The 18181-nt window shown below is 35.9% G+C and overlaps 1 protein-coding gene across 5 annotated transcripts in view; it reads left to right on the top strand.

Moving 5' to 3' along the window:
- Positions 1-18181, top strand: part of QTMAN (queuosine-tRNA mannosyltransferase) — a 444567-nt gene that overhangs the window by 156394 nt on the left and 269992 nt on the right. For all 5 annotated transcript variants that reach the window (XM_078146835.1, XM_020984733.2, XM_020984731.2 and 2 more), the window contains 2 exons: positions 3211-3277; positions 6387-6590. In XM_078146835.1, the coding sequence (XP_078002961.1) occupies positions 6412-6590 (179 nt within the window). In that variant the 5' untranslated portion in view covers positions 3211-3277; positions 6387-6411. The remainder of the gene's footprint in view (positions 1-3210; positions 3278-6386; positions 6591-18181) is intronic.

Raw genomic sequence — 18181 nt, 5'->3', positions numbered from 1 at the left:
ATTATTTAGCATATAGACAAATAAAATATTATACATATATTATACCTTTTTTTAAAATGTTGCTCATTCATATATCAGAGAATAAAGAAATTGGACCTAACCTAAAGTAAACCCAGGTAAAATGAGTAAGGAAAAATAAAAAGTAAAAAATGCCCACAGTTATGGGACTTCATGGTACTGCTATTTTCTGTGATTAATGTGACATAATTTTCAAGTGAACAGAGGCTAAAAGTAAACATTTACATGCTGGAAACTGTAAAATTTTTACTCTGTTTTTATTTTGAATATATATACATGTGTATATATAGGAAAGTATGATACTATGTTGATGAATTTTTCCTGTTGTCATATTAAGCAGCCCTCCCTAACTTAATCCAATTCACTTGCGTTTTATGATATCACCTCCCTGAAGTCATGGTCCTCTTCAAGAACGAAGGATAAAATAACAAAAACAACAATACTACTTGCTTTATGCTAGGACAGATATGAATATTCTTTGGGGAAAACCAGATAACTGGATCTATTAAATGGGTAATCTTAATTTTATACCCCTATAATTTTAACCCCATAATGTAATTTGTCATAAAATCTTGATAGTGGCTTTTTTTTCCCTAACAGATTAAGTACATGAACTTTGTGACAGTGTGGTTTTTGGTGTTTTGTTTGTTTGTTTGTTTGTTTTTGTTTGGCTACTCAGCAACCCTTTCATTTATTTTGGAGTTTTATGGCTATGTTCTAGATAGACAGGGTCATCAGAATGTAAACCATTGGCTAAGTGGTACTTATTCAAGCTGGTTGTATCAGAAAGGTAAAGAATTGTGCTGTACCAGCAACATTTGATATTTGTGTGCATAGTTGCTGGATGGCTTAAAAGGTACTAACAGTATACTAGGTCCATTGTGGATGTAGACAGTAAATAGTGTGTTCCACTGACATTTTGAAAAAAACAGTTTTAAATTATACTGACCTACCATTTTGTGGAACAGAGCTAATTCTAAATGTTAATTTTTTTTTTAACATTTTAGTTATATGATTTATGAGATTTTGATAATGTTTATTTGAGCTCATAGATCTTGTTGTTGTTACTAGAACCTCTTAAGTGTTACCTAGTTTTATATGGACCACTCTGAAGTATCCGCTTGCTATAGTCATAATCTGATGCCTCATGAGATAAGGGCAAAGTAGGTTCTCCAAAACCATGCTAAATGGCATGTTTTACTGACCTGGAAAAGCTGAGGGTATGGGCCCAGTGACTTCAGAAGAAATCTCTGGTTAGGTTAGTTTGGAGAGGCTCATCACCAGGAAGTTGGCCATCAGATAATGTAATTTCAAGGCTATAGTGATTTGTAAAACTATCTACTATGTCAGGAAAGGAAAGTGTTTGTTGGTACAGGGAGCATTCACACTGATGACATCATGGATCTTTTGGAGAAATATTTTAAATATGCTTTTAAAAAGTTTAGTTTACTGTTAGACACCTTGGTAGGGTACTTAAATTTTTGTTTGAAATATTTTTGTTAGTTTTTTCCTGTAGCTGCCTCTTGAGTTTCATTCCTTTCTTAGGAGCAAGGACTTTTTTTTGCCTTTCTTATACCCAGTACTTACTTAGTATATAGTATCTTGCACATAAGTAGTTAATAAATGCTTATTGACTAAATGACTTTTCCAGTTTTAGGCTAGCTAGGAGAGTTCCATATTGGTACTTGTTGCCAATAGCTGTAAACTTGCCAGGTGGGTGGCAGTGGTTTAGTAGGTAAGACCTGAGTTCATATCCAGCCTCAGGTAATTACTAGTTGTGTGACCCTGGGTAAGTCACTTAATCTGTCTGCCTCAGTTTCCTCAACTGTAAAAATAGAGATCCGATGAATATGAGAATAATGAACATTTATTAAGTGCCTACTGTGTGTCAGGCACTGTCCTTAAGTGCTAGGAATACAATGAATAAAAAGAAAGACAATCTCTGCCATCTAGAGATGACATCTAAATGGAGAGAAAGCACACAAAAGGAAGCAAAAAAGCTGAGGAAGAGGGGAATTGCCAAGAGACATCTTATTCCATAGAGTTGAAACCAGGCTGAGAGATGCAAAGTGGAATAGATCAAGTACAGTTTCTGCCCTCTATAAAGGAATGCATTGGGAGGAGTTGGTACTCCTCCCTTCAGCCCTTCAATCAGATGGGGAAAGAAAGGAGGGAGGTAGAGTCAATCAAAGCTTGCATTAGCAAGTGAGATTAAGTGATGAGTTTAGCCTGGGAGGCAGCATGTTCCTTGGAGCTGAAGCCAGGCCAAGCAGCAGATTCAAAGGGGAGTAATTCACTGCTGCCTCCCAGGGTTGTTGTGAGAATCAAATGAGATATTTGTAGAGCTTTTAGCATAGTGCTTGGCACATTATAAGCACTTAATATGTGATTGTTCCCTATAAACTATTTACATCACAGCCTATCTCAATGTATATTGGTTTAACATCTGTGCCTTGTCAATAACCGCTGGCTACAGACCCTCTTCTTGGTTGGCGGCTAGGTGGCATAGTTGATAGCATGCTGGGCCTGGAGATAGGAGGAGTCATCTTTCTGAGTTCAAATGTGACCTCAGATACTTACTAGCTGTGTGACCCTGGACAAGTAACTTCACCCTGTTTGCCTCAGTTTCTTATCTGTAAAATGAGCTGGAGAAGGAAATGGCAAACCAGTATCTCTTCCAGGAAAAGCCCAAATGGGGTCATGGAGAGTCTGATATGACTGAACAACAATATAGACTTCTATGTAGGAGACATCCTTTGGTGTTACTGGTTTTCTTGAAAATGCAATTGCTAAGGGGCTCCCTGTGTTGGTTGTTGCTAGTCTTGAGTATTTTCTGTTATTAATAACTTAAAGGGACCCTTCCTCTTTCACATAGTGCAGTTTATTGGGGAATAACACTAGGAATGATATCAGCTGTAGGTATCTAGACTGCCATAGTCCTATCTGCCTCTTGAAAGTTATTTTTCCATGAAAAATGGTACTAGATTCCTGTCTGCTGTTGCAATGCTTTTAGTGAAGTTTCTTCAAATACCATTTTAATAAAATATTGTTATTCTATAACAGATAATTTCTAGGTTCTGGCTGATTGCCCATTTATTGCAAGCACTGTTTGATATCTTGGAGGTTTTTGTAATGCCACTTGCCATGTATCTTCCTGTGGCTTCAGTATAACTAGAATCTCCTTTCTTTCAGGTGGTGCTTTAAGAAAGCTGTGAGGGGAAAAAAAACCCATGCCTTTTTCACAGAACCTGGAGTAGAAGTAAGTCATGAACTACTCTGTCCCCCCCAGAGCATTCTTACATCCACAAAGTAGCCTGGGCAAGTTTTCATGATGTAAGGCTACCAGGTTGAGTTTTCTGAGATGGTCGGGCATGATTCCAGGGGGATCCGCTGGAAAAGTACTAAAATTCAGGCTTACCTGTGGGCCACTAGACTCAAATTATAGTATAGTAGACTTAACTTGCCTGCCTCACCCCACCTCCTGAGTTTTTTAGGTATGTATATACAACTGTAATCTTGTTTCTTCCTCCCTCCTGACTTCCCACATATTTAACACTCAGTTCTGCTTACTGTGTATCTTAAATCTGTAACAGCATCTAAATATGCCTATTAAGTGTATCATTTTAAAATAAATATTATTGCAATCCATGAGGAAAATTGATACCTATAAAGCATGCAGAATGAAATAGAAAGAGCAAAGTATAACAGGGATGTACCCATGTATATGTAATATTTATTTAATCCTATATATACACATAGAACTGAAAATATATTCTCACACATACACATAAAACATCATGAGACCATTTTCTGTGATGCTTTTCAAAGGCTATTTTACCTTTGAAGGCTATTCTAGGCATATATAGAATAATGTGGTTAGGTCAAAGGAAATGAAGCTAGATTATAGATATCAGTAATATGCACATGTAAGTAGTTTACAAAGTGAATCTAAACTTTTCTTTAACCTGTTTTGAAAGGTGATATGATTTCTAAAAATATCTTCATTTCACATCTTTAAACATCACTTTATAAGATTTTTCTGTCACTCAGATATTAGTTACATCAATTTAACTTTTGAAAGGAGACTACATAAACAGTACTAATAATCCCCTGTCACTTTTTTTTTTCCCCTGAAGGCATTTGAAATGCCGGTTTGAAAAATCCTTGTTGGACCTAGAAAGGGAAGGATTGAGCCATAGGTCCAGGCTCACAGGCATTTCAAGCACTCAGGGTACATGTGGCCAATGGCTGTATTCCACTGGCATTTGCAGTGGAGAGAGTGAGAAGGTAGGTAACTTAAGAGCTTGAAATGCCAGAAGCTTAGGGCCTGACACACCCTTCCCCCATTCACACCTTAACCCAAATGATAGGTTGGCAGGATATCTCTGTCAGCAACCTTACCCACAGCTCCATTTCTACCCACTTCCTAAAAAAGTACGCCCCTCTTTTTTTAATGTTCTTTCCTTGTATACTTAAGATAATAAAATGACAAGATTGTAATAAAAAAGAATTTTAAATATCCCTAAGTGGTATTGAAAATATCAAGGAGCTTTCTTAGGAAAAGGTACTTTGTTTTCTTTTTCACATATACAATTAAAATGAAAAATACTCTGATTTGCACTTTAATATTACTGAAAACTATCCCAAACTTTTGACAGTGAAATGAATGATAGTCTCAGATAGCCATTGTTCATTGGTCAAACAAGGTAACGTTCAACATTTATTACTAAAGAATTTTATTAAATTGTTGCATATATTAAATTTAAATTATTTCAAAACATGACATAAATGCTGTTTAGTTCATTTAAAAACATGTAGTGATATGAAACATTTTTACAAGGTATTTTTATTCAGAATGCTATTTTGCATTATTTTAGTTTATTCCTATGATTTTATCATTGTAGGGAGCTGCTGATATAGAAACTCCCTCCACTGATCTTCCTCAGCAGCATGTCTGTAGCTTAGAGTTTTTGAGAGATGCTTTGAGGCCCAAGAGATTGAAAATCTTGCCATTGATCACAAAGCTGGCATTTTTCATAGTTGTAACTTGAACTCAGTTCTTCCTAACTCCGAGTCTCTCATTCTATCTACTATACCACATTGCCACTATTTTCCCCTTACAATAAAGAACATAATTAAAATTATATATAACATTTGTACATAGAGCAAAATTTTAATTTGTTTTTGTTTTTGCAATTCAGTTAAGGAAGATAGAAGAAACTTTATCAAGAAAGAAAAAAAATAGCCATTCTCCTATGGTGATATTTCTTCAGGTTTTTAATAACACTTGAATATTCTTTATTCTGCCCAATGGATTTAAAGGAAAACTGTAGAAAACTTGCTAGTTACCAGGCAGATAGCACTTCCCTAATTGTCTCTACCTATCTACTTCAGGGGGTACTATTTTCAAAGACTTATAGGAGTAGGACTTTTGTGCCAAGAAAACCCCAAGTGGGGTCATGAAGAGTTGGACAGACTGAAAATGAAAACAACAGCAACAAAGGAATAGGACAGTTGGATACAATGTCTTAATGAAGAGTGTCTAAAAGGTTACTCTTAGTGGAGTGATGGAGTTGAATTGTGTCTTGATAACTTTATTTGATACTAGTTTTCATTCAGTTTTCTTTTCATGGGGACAATGGAAAGAAATAGATACAAAAATTGTCTTGAGTGGCTAGATATATAGATGGTCTAGAACAGTGATGTCAAATAGGAATAATGAGGGCCACAGATCCTTGAGGGGCCTCATATTGAGTTAGAAAACTACATATTAATATTATCTATACTTTATTGAATTTTCATTTATTTTGTTAAATATTTCCCAATCATGTTTTGCTCTAATTTGGTTACACTCTATAGAGTGCTATGGATTGTATGTGGCCCAGTGTGTTTGACACCTTCTCTAGAACCATTTAGGTCAAAAAAGGGCTTGATATAGGTCAGTGAATGGGTATAGGAAAATTGTAACTGGGGAAAGAATCATCAAAGTTAAAGACCTCATGGTCTTTAAACCTCATGGTTTAGGAGAAAAAAAGTGAATAGTAGTAAAGGAAGTGATTTTAGGGGGCCAAAATAATGTAAACAGAGAATTAGAAAGGAAAAAATACTTGTATGTTATAGGAACATGAATGAAATATATTATTTACAATGGATAGCTCTAAACCTAATCTATATTTTAATTGAGGAGATAGCATGAAATTGACTACATATTTACTCTTTATCAGGGGGCTGAAAAAAACTGCTTAAATTTGTAAGGTTTGTTTTATAAAATAATCCATTCCAGTTTATGTAAAAATATCTTCAGTAATATATGGTTTTACCCTATAGCTTAGAAGTAAATCAGATTTTTTTTCCCTTTTAATTTTTAGACTTCCTGAAGACTTGGGAAATTCAATGAGTACTCTTATCATTGAAGCTTTTTATGGAGGGTCCCATAAACAGCTGGTGGATCTCTTACAAGAAGAGATAGAAGACTGTGTGCTTTATACTCTCCCTGCAAAGAAATGGCACTGGAGAGCACGAACATCTGCCTTGTATTTCTCCCAAAATGTTCCAGTTAGTGATAATTACAGGTAAAAAGAGTTAGGGATGCTTCTGATTTTGGGCTTGCATAGTGGTTATATTGAGCACTTGATTCTGTGTTGGTTTTCCACTGCTTTTTGGCTAAATAACCTTTAACCACATTTCTTGTCCTAGTGAGTTTTATGTTGCTTGTGTATGGAGATTGCTGTAGGAGTCAGCTCACTGAAACAATGTTGCCATCTCAGAGAGAGCTTCTAAATGATGTCACTTCCCCACATTCCCTTACACCATTTTGTCTGGCCCTTCGTTTGGAGAGGGCCTTTTCAGAATCATCGTGGATTCTTACTTTCCTTTGCTGACAAGAATGCTGCTTAGGCAGAGGCATGCATTTAACTCAGGCAGACACAGCAATGTGTTGAGGTGACAGATAGCATTCCTAATGGAAGAAGATTCACATGATCAGATATGGAAGAAAATAGAGGTGAAACGCCAGTGATGATGATTGAGAGGGGCTGGAAGCCTTTTCTTTTCATGACTCTTTGTATTAGTAGCCCTTCTGCCCCTTTCCCCTTTTTTCTCCTCTCCCTTATGGGAAAGTAGCTGTTTGGGGGATAGAGAGGAAGACATACTGGAGTGGGAGAGAGGGGTGGGGGAGAAATCCCTTGTGCTGTCTTCTATTCCCAGAATGAAAACCATCAATTTAAGTTATATTTACAAAACAAAAACAAAGTACCTACTATGTTTCAGGCACTGTGATGAGTGTTTTGTAATTATTATTTCATTTGATCCTCAGAACAACCCTGGGAGGTAGGTGGTATTATTATTCCCATTTTATGGATGAGGAAACTGAGGCAGATAGTGATTAAGTGACTTGCCCAGGGTCACACATCTCGTAATTGTCACAGGCCACATTTGGACTCAGCTGTTCTGACTGCAGGCCCAAAGCTCTGTCCACTGTACCAACCTTATATTCTTGATTGTTGGGCTGTGTAGAGAAATTCCCATTTGCTAGGCTGTGACCTTTGCGTACACCAAACCACTCAACATTCATTAAAAAAAAAATTATTACTAATAGGCAAAAAAGTCTACTGTAACTGGCACTGGGGCTATACATGTGAAAACAAAAACAAAAAAGAGTACTTGACCTCAAGGAACTTACATTCTTCAGAGGAGAAGTAGTATGTACACTAATAAGTAAATTCAAAATACAAGGTGTCCCAAAATGTAGTGCATTTTTAGTAAGTTTCTGTAACTTAAAACTTCAAAAGTGTCACTTTTGGGGTGTCTTGAAATATGTAAAATAATAATGGGGCCCTTATGAACTTGGCAGATCAGAAAATGCCCATGTGTAAGAGGTAACCATGGTTGATTCAGTCTTTAAGGAAAGAAATAATTGTAAGGGGCAAATTTGAGTACATAGTGATCATCAGTAGGGAAAGACATTAATTTTTAATGGTAATAAATTCATATTGCTGGCGACTTTGAATGGAAAAGATTTGAAGAGTTGAATATAAAATGGATTGCTTGCTTCCAAATGCTGCAATTCAGGGTTACTTATTTTGATTTAGTTGTCAAGAGGATACTTTTGATTCACAAAGCAGTGACACTTTAAGCAAGTATATCAAGTAGAAACAATTTTTTAATTGGCAATAATGACTAAGTAGTTTACTTATGGCAGAGATCGGGAATAAAAAGAATTCAACATTTCTAAGGCCCTATCATAATATATTACTTAAGCTCAAGTTATACAGTATAGTTAATTTTGTGATATGTCTTCATTTAACTTTACAACTGTGTATAACAGAAATCCAGCAGAGATTCAGACATTAACATTCATCTTTTCTTTATCTGTTTACTTTCATTTTTAAATATTTATTTTAAATAAAGTTATTGTAACAAAATAAACACACACACGGAAACCTATACATGTATGTATAATGTATGTGTACAATGTGTATGTGTGTATTTATGGAGTATGTATGTAGGTATGTATATAATCTATTCTTTCTTGGACTTAAAGCATTGGAGTATGTGTTTTACATTACTTTCCCTCTGAATCAGTATTACTTTGGAGGAGTGTTTAAGACAAACTGTTGGTCAATTTCTCTTGTATTAAAAACCTCATCCTCCAGTGCTCCCTGTTCAAGGTCAACAGCTCAAGCTGTCCAGCATTAGCTGTATTAAACTAATAAGACATCACTCTAAGACATATACCTCATTAGTTTAACTTATAGTTACAATGACCCGAGATAACTTAGTTTCAATTTGTCAACTAGTCACCATCGTGGGGAGTGGGGATAAGGAATAATAGCCACTTAAAAATGTGGACTAAGTTAGCACGCCTGCTGATTCAGAGAGTGGCTCATGTGCAAGGTTAGCACCTTTGCTTACAGCTACTAAATAGGAGTTGAGTGGAGCATCTTTTAAAAATGAAAAGTACTTTTATCGTTGTCACTTTTAGCATTTAAATACTTAGAGGACTTCATTGTCAGAGGCCACAAAAGTAAAGCAATAAAGAACCACATATATCATTATTGGGCTGATGAAATTATTGTAAATGAATAATGATGTGACTGATAAGAGAACACTGAGTGGATGTGCATCAGTTATTTTCTAGTCTTTCCCCCCACTTGCATGTGCTATTTTTACAGTCACATTATATAGTAAATGTGTTCAAAAAGAGTGTCAGTGCATCAGTTCAACTAATCAGGTTGGTTCCACTTGCTCTTGGCAGTAAGAAGAATCCATCACTATTTGCATTAGTTGTGGGTTTTTTTCTGTTTTGTTGGAAGTTCCAAAAGATTTATCATAGTTTTGTTTTTCCAGAGGAGCAAGCAGTCTTCTGACTCTTCTGTTATACTGATATTTTTCTGGAAATGTCAGTAGATGGAAATAAATATTTCTGAGCTTTTTCTCTTTTGAAGGTGAGAGATACACACAATTTTCTCTGCCGAAATGCTGTGTCCCAAGACTAAGTATTAATTTTTGCTTCTCAGCGGCTACTTCTTTTTTTAAGCAATATTTTCTTTTTTTCCCAATTACATGTAAAAGCAATTTTTAACATTCATTTTTTTAAGTTGAGTTCCAGACCCTCTCTTTTCCTGCCTCCTTCCTCCTCCCTAACATGCTAAGCAATTTTGATATAGGTTATACATGTGTAGTCATGCAAACGTTTCCACATTAGTCATGTTAAGAGAAAACACAGGCCAAAAAAAAATTATGAAAAAAAGGTGAAAATAGTATGCTTTCAATCTGCCTCAGTTTGAACACCAGAAGTTCTTTCTCTGGGTGTGGATAGGTTTTTGTCCTAAGTCCTTTGGAATTGTCCTAGATCATTGTATTACTGAAAATAGCTAAGTCATTTACAGTTTATCATTGTATAGCTTTGTTGTTACTGTGTGAGATTTCTCCTGGTTCTACTCATTTCTATTTGCATCAGGTCATGTAAGTCTCAAGGTTTTTCTAAGAGCATCCTGCTTGTCATTTCTTATAGCACAGTAGTATTCCATTATAGTCATATACCACAACTGGTTCAGCTATTCCCCAATTGATGGGCATCCCCTCAGTTTCCAATTTGAGTAGCTACTTCTTAGTGTAGGAAAGGCTGTTTTGAAGATTTTATTGTGATGAATGGATTCAGTCATCTGGAAGAGCCACTCTTAGCATGAGAAGCAATGTGAGGTAGGGGATGAGTGTTGGCTCTTGAGTCAGAGGACCTGGATTCAAATCCTGGCTCTGCCACTTACCACCTATGTGACTTCACTTAACTTCTCTGGGCCTCATTTTCCTCACTGTACAATGAGGAGGTTGGACCACTTGACCTTTGACATCCTTGCAGTTCAAAATCTATGTTGCTATGAGCGGATTTTGCCATGACACTTTTCATCTATTATATCTTAGTTTCTTTATGAAATATTGACCATATCATTGTCATCTTCATTGTTATCATGTTTTTTTCTCTTCATTTCCTCAGTGTCTCTGACTGTAGGCCTAAAGTTACCACTTAAATGCTTGTTCAGTTGAATCTTGTCATAGTCTGCCAGTCATGATAATAACTGGAATCAAATGATTATATCCTGAGGGTGAGAGTGTTGCTTTTTTTTCTTTAAGCTAAATAAAAGTTCAGCAGGGCAGTTGAAGCGTAAAGTGATATATCAGGTAAGTTTTGAATATCAAAGATCTTTTCTGTTTTAACTTACCAATTTCTATAGGAGTAACCTGACCTAATATTTTACAAAAAGATTCCCTGCCATAGAAAATGAAATTCTTTTAAAGTATACTAGTGTCAACAGATATTTAGCATGACTTTTCTTTGGAACTGTATAGATACTCAACTAATAAGTAATTTTTGGTGGTCCCCATTTGATATGTAGTTCTTGTGAATGCAATTATAATCAAATCAAATGCATATAACTGAATGAATAACAGAGAATGTGTTCCTGTGTGTTCTCAATAGTAAGGCAAATGGTAAAATTTCACTATTTTAATTTTTAATGTCATAAAGTAGTGTTCTGGAGAATTATTTTATAAAAATTCTAACCAGGAAAAGTTGAAATAGAATCACTTTTATTATTGTATCTCATAGTTTAGAAAAGAGAGGAGTAAATAGATGACGTGGTGCTCAGAGCAGTGTGTAGGATGAGAAAAGAGGCATTGGGCTTAAACTGAAGCAAGATAATGTTTTATGAAACAATAAGGAAACCTATTTTTGGCTGAAGAAAAATTAGATATTGCAACCAACTACTAGATAAAGTTGTGGGCTCTGTATTCTCGAAAGCCTTTAAAAATAACATAAATTCTGGATTATGTATATAGACATGCTTGCAGGAAACATGAGTTATACTGAGATAAGCTCTCCTGGTTCTTTTGAGCTGTGTGACTCTGTGATGTTCTAGTTTCTCCTTAATGAAAATCACTATGGTTTCTTCACCCCAAAATATTGTAGCTCATTTGGATTTTGCTCTTTGGAAATTGTCTCTTAATTAAGCTTCTTCTCTGTTCCTCATGCATGACACTCCATATCACATCTCTGACTGCCTTCCATGCATGGAATGCACTCATTCCTCACCTCATCATCATTGAATCAATCTGCTTTTTTCCTTCAAGACCCAGCTCAAATACTACCTTCTATGTCAGGTCTTTTCTAATCTTAACTTCTAGTTCCCCCTTTCTCCTTGCATTTACTCTGTTTATATTTATTCTGTATGTATGTCTGTATGCCCTTTTTTTGTATCCCTGTTGAAATATTAAGTCCTTGGAAACAGGTATTACTTCATTTATTCTCTTTGTATCTCCAGCTTTTAACATGGTTCTTGACTCATAACAAGCACCTAATAAATGCTTGTGGATGGATTGATTGAAACTTCCAGTGCAAAGGCACCTTCTTCTCATAGGAAAGACCATTGGATTGAATGTAAGTGAAGAAGGGCTTTTCTAGGGGCTGCTAGGTGGCTCAGTGGATAGAGCACCGGCACTGAAGTCAGGATGACCTGAGTTCAAATCCAGGCTCAGGCCAGACATTTGACAACTTACTAGTTGTGACCCTGGGCAAGTCACTTAACCCCAATTGCCTAAAAAACAAACAAAAATAAAATAAATAAAAATAAAGAAGGGCTTTTCTCCATTCTAGAAGTTCAGAGCTCTTCATGTTCTTTCTTTCTCAGTCTTCCAAGAAAAGTCAATACCAGGAAATGGTTGTGTGTGTGTGTACACATGTGCACCTGTGTTGCGCATCCTGAGTGGCACATGATTCCTGTGCACTCATACCTTTTAAAAAACAGATCCATTTCTCGTTCCATGAAGATAGCCAGTATGTAAGTGTTCCTAAAGCCTTTTTAGGTGTGTTAGCAACATCCTATAGTCCCACATGCCATGCTGGTAAGTCGCCATAACTGCATCTTACCAACTGTAGAGGCAGGAGAAACAACCTGTAACCAGGTTATATTTATTGTGAACCATATTATATGAAACCATCTGAAATAATGAATAATTTGAAACAATAGAGCTGTATTCCATCAAACATGGGCCTTCTCACCAGCAGAATCAGCTCAAGTTTTGTTAAGGGTCACATGGATGAATGGAGTTAGGCTCTTGCCTGCAGGTGTGAGAGCCCCAGGAACTGAGATCATTTCTGGTATAAGGGTGTAAATTTATTTGAACATCTCTGTGAACATCATGAGTTATGGATCTTCCATTAGCATTTCATTGCTTAGGAAAAGGACAGCTTGTTTGCTTCTTTTACTAAATGGTTTCCTCATTCCTTGCTACAGCACCAAGGGATTCTTTTTTGTCTTTTGACTCTTTTTCACCTCCTCCCCTTTTGTAGCCAGAACACACAGCCTCCCGGCTTGTGCATGCCCCTCAAGGCTCTGTACACAGCATTTTCATTTCCACGAAGTCCCCAGTGATTGAATGTGTTGTTCAATTTAGCAGTCTGGACTGTTTGTTGAAAATTACACTGACCACAACACAGCAGACATACAGTAATCCTAGAAACCAAATAATGAACCACCCAGTTTTTTCCAGCACACATATACATACACATGCATGTATGTGTGTGTGCGCGCGCACACACACACACACACACACACACACACACACGCACATAATAAAAGAATGGCTACACTTTTAATAACCAAAAGAAATCCTTCACTGCAGAACTGAAAGTTAGAATTGTTACAGTGTTCCCTGAAGGAAGATTTCAGGGTTTTTGTTTTTGTCTTCACTTTTCTTTGCACTCTTTTGTCATTTCCTGAAAGAGGGAAAATATTCTAGGGGCAAAATAAAAGAATATGTTGCCAGAGAATGGAATTGTTAGTTTATTCGCAACACAAAGTGCTAATTTAGAAGTGTTTCTGTGCTTAATAGCATGTGCTATGAAACTGTTGTGATCCAAGGGGTTAAGCGCTAGAATGCAACTTCAGGATCATGTTTTTAATAGATTTTTTTTTGGAAAAAGTGTGTGTATGTACTTACCCACATACATCATGTGAGATCCTATACAGCCCCCCAGGTAACTGTTCATATGGATAAAAGATATTATTTGTAACAGTTTCTGGCCCTTAAAGTACCTCTAGGGTAAATGTTCAAGCATATTTACCCTTTGAAATTTGACAACTATATTTTAAAAGACAAACTGGATGTTTATTACACTTTTAGAAAGAACAAAATATCATTATTTTTAATGAATGAAGTGGTGAAAAAGGTGACAAGCCAGAAATGAATATAAAATGTACTGTTCTATAAAAGACCCCTAGAAGTATAATAAGGGCCTGCATCATTTTACTTTTCTAAGTAGCATGCTTATTCTTGACATCTTATTACTGAAGCTGATAGTCAGATCTAAGACTGTTTCTAACTCAGTATTTTATGATATAGAATTATATGTATCTGTCATAGACCAAAGATACCAGCTTATGTCCAAAGCATGAATTGTTTCTGTTTGTTACCATATTAAGGAAAAAATATTTGATTATTCAACTTTAATAAATGAAATTGGATTTCTATTAATATAATTTAGTTTCAGAAACGTTTGCATTTCAGTCAACAATCCTTCACAAGTATTTATTGAGTCTCTTGGGTATCAGAAATATCATGCTTGAATTTTGCTTTCTAGGAACTCATAATCTATCTAGCTAAGTATAGTGTAATCAGACTGCGACACAAAACATTACATAATAATGTGTAACATTCTTAGATTTGAGAGATGAGATAGAGAATCAGTGTATACTCAAACACAGAGAAAGTTCACGAGGTAGGTAGAATTTGAGTACGGCTTTGAAGAATAAACATGATTTCTGTAGGTGGGGAGATAAGTTGGCATTCCAGTTGGGCAGAATGCCTTGGAATTTGATATTTGCCTGATGTTTCTGGTATATTCAATAGGATTCCTAAATCTGGAATATGAGGTTCTTTTCAGAAAATAGTAGGAAAGAAGGCTGATGAAATCACATTATGGAGTCTTCATTAAATTCCCTGAGGATGGGGCAGGTTTTTCCCCTTGTCTTTGTATCCCTAGCACCTAGCTCATCACCTTGCTCTCTAGATCCTCATGAAATATTGGATCAGATGGAAGGCCAGGCAGAGATTTTAGCTCTGATTGGGAGCCATAGTGTGTTTCTTTAGCCCAAAAAGGAGAACAGTAATCAAAATAATATTGTAGGAAGATTAATAAATTGGTTGCAACTTACAGTAAAATTTGGAGACCAAATGGAAGTTAGGCATAAAGTGATAATGACTAGAGTGGTAGATGTCAGAATGAAGAAGAGGTAGATCCACGAGTCATGTTGAAGAAATAATCAGTTCCTGTTTTACGCTCATGGGTGATTGGATGTGTTTGATTCTTCCAACTAGATGTGACCTTGTAGATTAATCCCCTTGGTTTATAGCCAGCTAATAATATTTATAGCAGCTCTATATGTGGTGGCTAAAAACTGGAATATAATGAGTTAACCAGCAATTTAAGAATGGCTGAAGAAATTGTGGTATATGATTGTGATGGGATATTATCCATTACAGAGAGTTGATGGATTTAGGATGCAGAATGGGTGCAGCTAGGTGGCACAGTGGATAGCACATTAGGCTGGGAATCAGGAAAACTCTTTATGTGTTCAAATCTGGCATCACACCTTTACCAGCTGTGTGACCCTGAGCAAATCACTTAACACTGTTTGTTTCAGTTCCTTATCTGTCAAATGAGCTAGAGAAGGAAATGGCAAGCTACTTCACTATGTTTGCTAAGAAAACCGCCAAAATGGGGTCACAAAGAGTCAGACATGACTGAAATGACTGAGCAACAATGACACACATATAATTTTGTATACAGCTATTGAGAGAATTTATTTCGCTTGACTATTCATGCTGGTAAAAAAAAAATGTTTGTTTTTCTTTTTTTCCGTTGGGGTAGGAGATAGGAGAGAGAAAATAGATTTCTATTAATTTTTTTTTTAAATTGAGGGTTGTAGGAGGGGAGTCACTGAGCTCAGTGTATGTTTTAGTTTTACTTAACTGTTTTACCTTGTTAGAAGAGACCTCATGAAGTGGGCATAATCTGTAAATGTTTTTAATGTAAAAACAATACATATAAATAAAACTTGAAAAAAGGTTATAGCCAGCCAGAGTGAGGCCCAGCAGAATCAAATATATCTCACTAGTTAGTGGCAGTGCTGGGGCTAGAGCAGGTCTCCCTAATCATCATTCTGAAATAGGAGCTGAGTAGGAGAGGAGTGACTCAAGTATGAGTATTTTAGTTCAGTTGGCATGTGGTACATGAAAGGGAATAGTATGAGATGATGTTAGAAGATGGATTGGAACCTCATTGTAGAAAACCTTGAATGCTAACTAGGCCAAGGAATTTAAAAGATCATAGGATTTAGAGTTGGAATAGGCCTTAGAGAGATTATTTAATCTATTTTCCCCATTTTACAGATGAAGAAATTTAGAGCAGTTAAGTGACTTGCACAAGGTCACGTAGTTTATAAGTCGTACAGTCAAGATAAAAACTTAGATCAGCTGAGTCTAAGATAATGGATAACAAAAGAATCTGGACCAAAAAAAAAACCGAGCAAAAAAACACAGGCTTTATGTTTTAAAGCCCTCTAAATGAAGCCAGTCGGGAAATGAGAAAAGCAAAGAGTCCTTGGGGGGTGACTATGAGCCCAGGACTCTTTCTATTAGGCCCCACAATGGGAAGACCCTTAAAGTTTTTGAACATAAGTAAGAGTAAAGTGATTAGAATGGCACAATAAAAACATTACTGTAGAATCCCTGAAGTTCATTAATTGTTATTTAAAATGCAGCTGAAAGAAATCATGTGACTTCCTCGTATTTCCCCTTTTTAAAAAAATATTTTTTTATTAATTTTTTTATCATTATCTTGCAGATGGCTCAGTGAATACAATATATTCTCATAAATTTTGCCATCTCTTGTGGTGTTAAATGAGCTACCTATGGTGTCTTTTGTCCCAGGTATAATTTTGATAGCTCCTTCTAGGTATTGCCCTGATTTATGGCATGTAGATCATGAAAGTAGAACATACCCAAGCATCAATAATGGGTAGAAAGTGGAAGATAGATACTTCCTCATTTAATAAAGTAACACATTATTTATTCACTTCAATGCAGCAGACGTTTATTAAGCATCTACTGCGTGCCAGGTACTCTGCAAAACCCTGGATATACAAAAACCCTCTAGTCAAATTAAGTCAGCAAACTTTTTTTTAAAGCCTTTACTATGTGCCAAGTACTGTACTAAACATTAGGGATACAAATAGAAGCAAAAAGAAAGAGTCCCCGCCTTTGAGGACTTCCTCATCCTGGAAAATCCTACTGCTCCTGCAGCTTCCTCCCCTGATTGGTGAATTCCTCTTGGAACCTCCATTTTGAGGAGTGCCCAGGACAAGCATCCTTCTGTCCTTTCCTAGGTCTGCTTCTGACTCTCCAGACTTGGGTAGCATGCCCCTTAACCGCTTTTTCAGTTTATTTTATGTGTTGTTCCTTCATTAGAATGTAAGTTCTCCCAGTGAAAATAGATAAAGAAGATTTGTATGAACTTATGCTGAGGTAAAAAAGCAGAAGTTGGGAAACAATTTACAGAATTATTTCCATTATGTAAATAAAAAGGACATGAAAAAGAAACCAATATCTGAGTAATTGTAATTACCAATCTTGACCTTGGAAAGAGGAGGAAATATGCCTCAGCGCCTTTCCAAGGTGGGTACCTGGCACAAAATAGGAGCTTAATAAATGTTTACTTATTATTTGGCTGATTGGAAAATGTTGCCTATGTTTTCAGATATAATTGTTGGTCTGTTGCTTTTTCTTACTTATTTTTCTTTGGTACAAGATAAGGCTTACTGAGTAGGGGCCTTGGTGTATCTGACAATGACTATGTCATTAAAACACAAGCTACCAATTAAACTTGAATTTTATTTCATTTCATTTCATTTCATTTCATTTCATTTCATTTCATTTCATTTCATTTATTTATTTTATTTTAGGCAATTGGGGTTAAGTGGCTTGCCCAGGGTCACACAGCTAGTAAGTGTCAAGTGTTTGGTCTGAGGCTGGATTTGAACTCAGGTCCTCCTGACTCCAAGGCCAGAGCTCTATCCACTGTGCCACCTAGCTGCCCCCTAAACTTGAATTTTGAAAAGAAAATAGAGAAGAATATGAATTACTTCTGTCATCATTTTGATTTAATTTATATCATCCTAAACACAATGAAAAAAATTTCAGAAAATCCAAATTAATTTAAAATTAATTTAAAAATTTTAAAAATTAATACATCTGTGCTTTTTTGTTGTTGTTGTTGGTAGTGGTAGTCATTCAGTTAGGAGGAGGAGGTTGCTGTCAATAAGTCAAATAAAAATGGAGCATCATAATTCTAAAAAAGTTGGGAATTTCTTTCATATATTAAAACACAAAATAAAAACTCTTAATGTTCAGTATTCGAACAGTAAGTATCAGTAAAACATAATTAGCCATTTTGAACAATATATTGTTACCTTTTCCTTGTCTTTAGGACACTTAGAACAAATTCATGGCTTTGTTTTCATCATTGTTAAAAAGTGAAGAGAGGATCACAGGTTGAAAATAAGATCTTTGATCCTGAGCACTCTGAAACTTGAGTGTTGTGTAATAT

The sequence above is a fragment of the Phascolarctos cinereus genome, unplaced genomic scaffold (genome assembly GCF_003287225.1).
Source record: "Phascolarctos cinereus isolate Bilbo 61053 unplaced genomic scaffold, phaCin_HiC Scaffold_726;HRSCAF=1367, whole genome shotgun sequence".
Classification (NCBI taxonomy): Eukaryota; Metazoa; Chordata; class Mammalia; order Diprotodontia; family Phascolarctidae; genus Phascolarctos; species Phascolarctos cinereus.
Note: the sequence above shows the minus strand (reverse complement) of the source record. Positions and strands in the feature narration are given on the sequence as shown.